Source organism: Cariama cristata, unplaced genomic scaffold (genome assembly GCF_000690535.1).
Source record: "Cariama cristata isolate BGI_N322 unplaced genomic scaffold, ASM69053v1 scaffold8897, whole genome shotgun sequence".
NCBI lineage: Eukaryota > Metazoa > Chordata > Aves > Cariamiformes > Cariamidae > Cariama > Cariama cristata.
The window spans coordinates 83,445-93,404 of record NW_009624891.1 but is presented as its reverse complement, the minus strand read 5'-3'; the positions used below and the strand labels follow the sequence as shown (position 1 = coordinate 93,404).

Here is a 9,960-nt window from a genome sequence, read left to right as displayed (position 1 = left end):
ACAAAATATTTCTCAATCATCTCAGCTAAGAACATACCTAGAGAAAAAAAAAGTGAATATTTAAAATACAATTTTAAATTCATTCATTCATGACATATAGAAAGATTTATTTATTGCTGTCTCCAAAACAATTAGTATAGGGAGTCCATGTTATAGCAAAACATCATACAAGTTATTACATTTTATTGAAAGCTGTTATTAAGGTGAAAGCACCTTCCTTTTGTTGAAATGGTATCTAGGAGAAGGAAAATAGGTAAAAAAAAGGACTGCTTGCGGGAAGGTAGCTAGTGTCTGTTTAAGCTTTCATTTTATTCCTAAAGCAGCCTGGAAAGAGAAGGTTTTGTCTTAGATGTAATTAGTTCTTGAAGCTGAGCCTATTACCACTGTCTTTTATGAAGGACTATATTGACTTAATTTCTGCAAATTAGTGATTTTTTTAACCTGAGGTTCTACAGTGTATCAGCACAGCCTCTCTCAGGTGTATAACTCTTTAAGAGTTAAGTTTTGTCACACAACTCATTTGCACCTTGGAGAGTCATTAGCTTATAGTTGACAGAAATCTAAATATTCACCAAGACCTTAGTTAACAAAAGCAATTAAAAATCTCACCCCCTTCACATACTCAGTTTTAGTACTGAAAGCGAATTTGTGGTTAGTTCGCATATACCACTAAACATTCCTCTTTATATTTGTACATGTTAATCTCATGTGCCAAAGAGTTCTTTTATGTCTTTTGATGTGAAAGATGACAGTGAATCTAATGGGAGAGATAAAAATCTTATAGGCAACATTTCATATATTGTATGCTATAAAGTATGAAGAACTGAATCAACATGTAAGTCATATAGGAAACAGAAAATTTCACATTCAGTATCATAAAATTCTTGAAACAAATGTTCCCTTTTCCTTCCACTAGTTCTTTCTTGAAAGGGAATTGCTCTTACCTACTATGGAGAGAATCACAACCACAAAATCAAAAATATTCCAACCTATAGTGAAGTAGTAATGGCGAAGTGAAATCAATTTCAGGACACATTCTCCAGTGAAAAGGATAATGAACACAAGGTTAATCCGGGATAAAATTGTTTCCATTTCTTTACTCTGGTCATCTGTTTCTACCATCATTGTGACCATGTTAAGGCAGATGAGTATCATGATGCTGATGTCAAATACTTGTTTCGTTACAAAATCAAAGACCATGCCTTGGAATTTGTTCTGCAAAAACAAAGATGGAATACAGTTTACATTCTGAAAATATTTGTCTTTACAAATGCCAAATGGGAAAGCAAGTCCCTGCAAGATTTAGGAGTGCAGAGCAAGTCCAATTCACAATGCATCTGGTGATATACACCAAACCCATGCTGGTTTGTGTCTCGTCCTGTTAGAGCAGATCAAGAAGTGTACCGCTGTTGGCGGAAGGGACGGGAAGGGGAACAATGTAATAATAATAGTAACAACATTGACAATGGATATTATTGGTGTAAAAAAGGTGGTATAACTTGATACCCAACAAGAGCACCAGCCAAATAGAAACTTATTTTCTTATCTTTATTACTGGTTTTAGAATACTAGCCCCCAGAAATGTCTCTCTCTTCCTTAAACTAATTGTGCTTGGTGAGATCATTGGTCTGCTGAAGTTACATGCCTCAAACACACCACGACTGTAATATCCTAGTTTTCCTTTAGGAGTTAGCTAAATGTTTATTGCCATATGTCTGTCCTTAGAGAGACTATTTTTAACAACTTGGTGAGTAAGGTGCAACAAGTATTTTATTTTTTCCAAACACTGTAGGAGTTCAATAAGTAACAGAGTAGTTTCTTTTCTTAGAGTCAAATTTATCCTAGTTTATGCTTTACTCCTTAGGGCATTCTTTTATTCTGTAAGATCATCTGCATCTGTCTTTCACATTAAGTGACCACTGCCCCCTTCTGTCTTCAGCAGCAATGGCCAGTGCATCCCCATTTCCTACAAATTCTCTGGGAGGAGAAAAAACAGAAAATGAACTTCATCCATGGGTAACAAGAACCAATAAATGATCCAATCAACTGTGCTTTTCTAGGACTTAGGGAATTATGAAATTTATCACATTAACCTTATTAAATCCTGCAGTTCATACTTCAGAGTGTTTTTTAATGAGACATGAACGATCTAGTCCGCTGAATTAAAAAAAAAGGGGACAAATTCTACCTTTACAAGAAAATAAATTGAAAAATAATTTCTTTCCAGACATATAACCTTCTCTTGTTGGCTAAAATCATATTCCCAAATAAGTATTTAATATTAGGAGTATTAAAATCAAATCACTCTTACCACTGGCCTTGGTATAGGTTTCTGTGGCTTTTTGGATCCCAGTTTTTTCATTGCATTGTAATATTTCTTCTGTTCTTCTGTCATAAATATGTCCTGACCTCCAAAGTAAAAAAATAATATCAGAACTAATTACTTTTCTGTCTACACCTACAACATTATACTACAGTATGTATCTGTAATATTATAATTACATCATATTTGATTTCTATAACAAAAGTGATTTTTTCAGGTGTTTATCTTGTGGATGCTCATATGCATTCCTAACACACAAGAAAAACCCTTTTTGGTGCCTTGTCAGGCTGACGGTTGCATCTTTCCAGTGTCTTCATGCTCGGTTTTGCTGACATGGCTAAAATGGTTCTTACTATACTGATGCTGCTAAATAACTTGCTGATTAGGATATGTTTAGTGCATAGGAGCCTAACTGGTGCCTTACATGTCCTAAATTCTAGATAGACAGGATTACAGCTAGCCAGGTCTAAAAGTGGGGTAACTTTGAGGCAGAAGTTGTGTCAAGGGAGAGTATTTGGGTCTAATCGGAGGGTTTTAATGACAGCAAAAAAAATCACCTTTGAGATAAACTTCAGAAAATCCAAATCATGCCATAGCAAATTATTAATTAAAACACCACTGGAACCTTGACTAACTCAAATTAGCCTTTGTTTGCAGATGCAAACGCTGCCAGTCAGATGTGCAACTGACTGACTGAATTTCAGTATAAGGTAAATTGTGCTTATTGATGAGTCTGAAGTAAGTCAGATGGATACAAAATGTCAGTCACTGTCTGCTAAACTGGATATGGAAACCCAAGGCATGGCATAATTGATAGAAACTGAGGAAGTTGCCCCAGACGTGTTTGTGGCTCTTTTAAGAAGCTAAAGAACATTTTACAAGGAAAAAAATTCTGTAGTTCACAGTTGATTTTTACTATAGATTCTCTTTGGTACTGCTGCTTTTTATTTGGTGATTGGATAAAACCAAATCATATGAAACTGCTTTTCACAGCATACAAAGATTTAGAATGATCCTGAGGTTCTAGTTCTTTTTGGCAGTTGAAGCCTAAGAATCGTGAGATCTGAAAATATGTTAAATGGGATTATTTGTATTTTTAGATTTTTAAAGTTATTTCAAATAAAACTATATGCATTATCAGTATAATTATTTCAAAAATACTTGAATGTCAAATATATACAGAAAAAAATATCCTTCCTTTTACACCTTTGCTTTATTATTGCTAATAAATTATAGATTGTATTTGTGTCTAACAAGTTCATCTCATTTCTCACAAAAATGTTAGAAAAATAGAGCTCTTTTGTATATACTTTTACTTGTATCTTTAAGTCTATTTGTGTGAGGTCTATTGGACTTGCTCTTAACCCACTGTTTAATCAGTTTGCAGAACTATTATCAATTGTATGAATACAATGCCATATTGTATCTTCATTAAGTGTTAACAGTTTGTAAGATTAATTAAAATTAATTTATCTTAATTCTTTAAAGTTAACTATAAAAGAAACTCTTCCATGGCAGGTAATATTACATCTTGTCAAAAGAATAATGCACATTCCCTTTTTGCATCTTCATTTTAGCTCTTACACAATTTGCAAATTATTACAAACTGACACATGATTTATCCCTCTTCGTTTGTCAAAATGCTGAAATGCAAAGGTCAAAATCACATCCACAGATTTAACACAGATTATATTAAAAAAAGAGACATTTTTATTCAAGGACCTGAAATAATTTTTTATTTTTACTAGCTTTACATAAATTCTTAATTCGTTATCGCTAATAACTTATGGCACTATTGAAACATTTTAAATACTTATCTTCTTTTTTTGTTGGTTGAAGTTGTCTATAATGACACCAATGAAAAGGTTCAAGGTAAAGAATGATCCAAATATGATAAAGATGACAAAATAAAGATACATATATAAGTTGTCCTCATACTTGGGTTGATCTTCTACCTACAAAATGTTATAAATTTTATTACCCATTTACTAGATGTAAAAAACAATGTATATAATTTATTAATAGGTATATGCTATCTCAGCTAGAAAAGCTATAAACTGCACTCAGTTATTTAAAAGACCCAACATGTCCATTCCAATCAATATTTGGAGAACTGGAAGCTGACAGAATGGTTATTCATATGGAATTTTAAAGTAAATATGCACACAGATATGTTTATGTATATACATATACACAAAGTTCCTCATAGAGAAGGAATAAGCAGTGTGGGACTAAGAGCAGTCATTACTACTTAAAATTTTAACAGCACAAATCTAAATATTTTATATTGTGTTCAGTATATTTTCATGCAATAGAATTAATCAATATTACTGTTGCCTAAATCTCCCTGGAACTCTTTTAGTCTTACATGAGTGTTCTTACATCCAGCTAAGAAGAGATGCTTTCAATAAATTTCTAGTGAATGTATGTTTTGTGAAATCCATTAAATTGAGGCAAATTTCTAAGGAGGATTTTGTTATTGTCTCAATTCTTCTGGATTCCACATCTCAACAGCACCTCTACTGCACAATGTGCTGAAGTGTAGAAATGCTGAAGTTAATGAAACAGGATATATTACTCTGAGAGATGAATATTGCTGTGTGATGGTGGATATCACTAATGTGACTATAACCTAGATTGTACAGAACTAGTTCAGGCATCTGTGTTGCACTTCTTTGTACAAGATAAACATAGTTTTAATTTTGTAGCCAAGATAAAATCCTAATCCCTAGAAAACTTAACAGATGATCTTCAACCTTAAAATCTAATTGTGTGTAAATAGCTAGATAACGTAAGTGCTCAACCTAAAGAAACAATGAAATGCATAGTTACAAAGATTAATATATTCAATATGTAATAATGACATTATATAATCTTAAATTAATTCATACTCATGATTACCAAAGGAAGTGGTTAAAAACCCTCTTCATTGTTTTTTTCATTAACATTAACTTTTCCAAAAAAAGTCCAGTTAATTTAACTTATTTGGCTAAACAGAAGGAAGTGGGATTAATTCTTTCCACTACAAATTCTAAGATTCATGAATTTACATGAAAGTTCCTTTCTAGAGTAAATGTATCTGGAAAAAATATGTATTGGTGCTGATTATAATTCTTAGTGTTATTGTATGTGTAGCTGTTTAAATTCTATACTCAATATCAGAATATAACCAACAAATGATCTTTGAAAGCCTTTACACTTACATCTCGTGAATCAACAGCAGCATACATAATATCCATCCATCCTTTGAAAGTAGCCTAGAAATAAAACACAGTTGTTTATCTTCCCTATAAAAAATCATAATGTGGAAAATAACTAGGTCATAGCATTTGGACCTCAACTTTTAATAAAATTATATCTAAATTTATAAACCACATTTAATAACACAGGCATAATAAAATATTTTTCACAGTAATATTAGGGTTTTTTAGATATTATTTTTAGGTATTTAAAAAATATTAAAAATCAGTCTCTGAAGGTCTCGGCAAGGGCACAGTGTGTTTGGAGCTAGAGATGCCTACTTTGCAGATGAAGAATGGTAGACTCAGATGTTAATGCTGGAGATGTTCAGGTGGAATCTCCTAGAATTACTCATGGTGACAGGTATTTTATCAAGTTTGCAGCATGAATTGATGGAGTCAGAAATACAACTTCTGGACAGATACCAACATGCATCTGAATGTTTTCGCTATGGCTAGACTGCCATGGTATTTTTAGAAATGTTTTAATCCCACATAACTAAAAGGAATAGATTCTGTTCAAAATCAAAATATGCATTCATTCTTTACACATAAGATTTACAGAAGACCAAAAAGTGAACTGTGAAAGAGCTGTGATGATTAACTTCTATAAAACTTTGGGCTGAGTTCCTATAGAGTCTTTGTCTAGGTAGAATAAAGAGTAAGAAAGATCTGCCATCAATGCTGTAAGGAGGTGGTTGGAATAGACATGGAATGTCCACTTTCTGAGGAACACCAAAGGGTTGGTGTGACATGCTAGTTGAAGGTGTGAGTGCCTGCTCATTAGCCAGGGTTTCCAAATTTATTCACAATAAAGAAAAAAAGAGCTAAAAAGCCTGTGAAATGAACAGATAAAGAGCATCTCTCCTGAGGAGATTCAGGAGAGGAACCATCCCAAGGAGTATATTTGCATGTGTGCTTGCCAGAAGTAGCTCTGGTACTTCGGTACAGCTGCTAGTTTTCACAGCAGAAAACTTGCACTCTGGAAGTGTTCATGTCCTCCTGGATCTTGCAGTGCAACACAAATTTACTAAGAAGGTATGCTTGGAGCCAGGCTTCATAGACGTTTCTGGCTAAGTTGACAATTGACAGCCATTTGGTGTACTTCACACAGCAATATTAGAAGAAGAGCAGAGATTGATAAGAGCAATAAATACAGGAGAAGAGTGGGGGGAGAATGTTAATTGAGACAATCAGCTGAAGTGGTGTCATGATATGTGCTCAAGGATCCCTTAATCTCTGCAGGAAAAGTAAAGGGCGCAAGTGAATATTTGAAAAGGAAAATAATGAAAAATCAGAACAAAAAGAAATAAAGAGAAGAAGAATGAAAGGTCCACAATAGTGGTGTAGCAATTAAAGACTGACACTGTCTGGATAGGTGACACAGATGATATTCAGACACAGCTTCAAGAGACTAGAAGTTTTCCTTATACATCTTCAGAGGCAAGTATTGGTAATAAGATGGTTCACTTTAATCTCTAGTACAAGGGTAGAAACGAAATCTAAAGTCAGAGAATTAGAATCATCATTCAGTACTGCTACTCAGCCCATGAGAATTGCATTGCCTTTAGAGGCAAAACATTTTAAGCCAGGTAGTTAATTTGGGAACTAAGGTCAGCTAGGGATACTGACCTGCTCCGGGACAGAAGGGACAAGCATACCATTCTTGGATAACTTGGTGATATCAAAACAGTAACAATCCCATGACATTTCTGACATCTTTTTATACAGTGAAGCTGTATGTCAAGTTATAGACAAGGGATTCTACAGAGCTCAATCATCTAAACATAATTGCTTGCTTTCTTGCTTGTCTTTTGGGTCAGATATCAGCTATCAGAAGCTCCATCTAAGCCAAGGAGCCTGTAAAGAGCTAAAGTCTTTATTCCTCTGGCATAAACAAAAGGTGTGCTCAGTACCTAGAAGAAAGATGGTTCTGTACCACAGTGCAGTTATTAATAAAATGAATATGCCATGCAATACAATAATATCTAATACTTCATAAGGATAATACTATAAGTAACATAATATTTATTTAGTATATTATAATGATTCCTTAAAAAGCATTAATGGAATGTCATAGTTATAAATCATGAGTATTTTTTGTGATAAAAGAATTTTACGTTTTCCTATTTTACCCACAGTTTAACGTCTTTGTAGTTTCATGTACTTCTTAAGGAAAAATATTTATTTTAGTAGCAAGTGCTGTTTATCTGCAAACATCAAGAGAAAGTGTTATATGATTAATCAGGCCTAATACTCAATTAGGATCTGTTTATCAGTAACTATCCATATTCTCCCCATGGGCAGCTCCTACTTCTCTCAGAGGATTTCAGACCTTTTACGTAAGTATTATGAAAGAATTGGCTCCATGCTACATGAAACATTGGGTGCCTCAGTCTCAGATATTGCATTATTTATGATTCCTTTCCCTAGACTGACTTCCAGGTCTGGAAAATCAAGCCCCTATTAAACAAATATCTGCACTGGAGACACCAGGTTGATATATTTTTATTTTTACCATCTAACTCAAAAACTGGTTCCTTAGATGAGGATAGACACGAAGGAAAATCCACTCTACCTTGAGCAGGCTGTTGACAAAAGACAAATTATTTCACAGTGCCAAAAGCACCTAGATTAATGGATTTTGACTGTGAAAAAGTGTTGCCATGGATGTGTAATGAAACCTAGTAACAGAGTATGTGGGAGGCATTGGCAGTAGTTGCTCACTTTAGACCAGACAGCCAGTTAGGATGTCTGCTGTCTTTTAAGCTGCTGTCTGCCCTCCTGTCCTACAAGGTAACTAAGTTCATAAAGGAGAGGAGAGACCTTTTTAATAATTAGAGGTACCTCTGAGCCTTGTCCACCATGGCAAGACTCATGAAATGCATTCTTGGAGTTTGTATTGTGCACCACTAAAAAGATTCTTGTAACTTTTTCACTTATTATTTTCACATTATCATCACAGTGAAACTGTATTCCCTACCCTTGGAATGGAAATTCACTCTACGACCATTAATACAAAAATTACAGGTAACAATTCAACAGAGTTGTGTAAGCTGTGCATCATTGCTATGAAAAAATTATTCCACTATTTAAGTCTTAACTTGCCCATTTTTCCTAGACTTCTTTAAAAAGAGCAAAAAGAAAATACATAAATTTACTTACTACTTGAAGCAGAGCAAGATATCCGGCTCCTACATTATCAAAGTTTACTTTCACATTTTTCCATCGGGCACTTTGATTGTTTTTTATGAGTTCCTCACACTGAGTATAATTGTTGACATCACTGACATCAAACATCTCACCAGTTGTGGTGTTGACACAGTGATAGAATTTGCCAGCAAACAGATTTACTCCCATGATGCTGAAGATGAGCCAGAATATGAGACAAACCAGCAATACATTCATGATAGATGGAATTGCTCCTACAAGGGCATTTACAACCACCTGGTGTACAAATTAGACAAAATAGCCACTTAGTTTATGAACAGAAAAATAAAAATACTTTAAAAATGTTAAAACAGTATTAATATGGAATGGACAGTTAAAATATTACATTAAAATTTTATGGGGGAAACATTATTTAAGGTTCAATAAAAACACTAATCAGATTGCAAAAAGCAAGAAATAAAATAATATGGAAACCAAGACAATGCAAAAGTCTGAAAAAAACTCAAAAAGCAAAAGAAAACCTGTTAGTAGCAAGATGGATTCTTAGTATTTGTGTGCTCTAGAGAAAAAGAGAGAAATAAATGTTAAATTCCAACAATACAAATCAAAATCTATAAATAGAAAATAAACCAGAAAAAGATCAAAGAATGATGATGTGGAAGATTGAATAAAAATGTCTGCATGTAAAATTATCATTACTAATGATTTTATTCTCAGAAAAATTATTTATATATTGGCACCAGTGTATTTTAGCATCTACATACAATGTAACATAATTAAACGTATCTTATTAGTTTTATTAACAGCATCTGCTATAAGTCTCGGTTTTAAATTGCTTGGCTCACTATAGCTGCTCTTACACTTATCCTTTAGTTTTGTTTGTTTTTTTTTTTAATTGGCTGCATTTAATACAGTTGAACTACTCTATATGGGCAAAAGATGAGATGAAATCCCTTGACAAAAAATTTCTTTTACTTATTATGATTGACCTAAAAGAAAGCTGCAGATATTCAGACAATTTTCTACCAAATCAGTAGAGACTGCGGTAGTTTTTTGTGTAGGGGTTTGAAAATAGGATTTTTCAGTTCACTAATTTGACTGAAAGTAGTCTAAGATCAATAGAGGTTTTGTCCATTTATTAGATAGGGACTTATGTGTTGTTTGCAATGCAAATCATGTAAAACATAGTGATGATGGCGATGTACCACAGGACACACTCCCCTACAC

General features: G+C 33.6%; 1 protein-coding gene across 1 annotated transcript in view; it reads right to left on the bottom strand.

Moving 5' to 3' along the window:
• Positions 1-5: 5 nt before the first annotated feature.
• The window catches only part of LOC104164126 (sodium channel protein type 2 subunit alpha-like), a gene marked incomplete at its 3' end in the record, with an annotated part of 58,596 nt that continues 48,641 nt past the window's right edge, over positions 6-9,960 (bottom strand). Inside the window, exons 21-26 of the mRNA XM_009703362.1 lie at positions 8,728-9,009; positions 5,527-5,580; positions 4,141-4,278; positions 2,312-2,416; positions 945-1,215; positions 6-37 (exon numbers count right to left, since the gene is read on the bottom strand). Of these exons, the coding sequence (XP_009701664.1) occupies positions 6-37; positions 945-1,215; positions 2,312-2,416; positions 4,141-4,278; positions 5,527-5,580; positions 8,728-9,009 (882 nt within the window). The remainder of the gene's footprint in view (positions 38-944; positions 1,216-2,311; positions 2,417-4,140; positions 4,279-5,526; positions 5,581-8,727; positions 9,010-9,960) is intronic.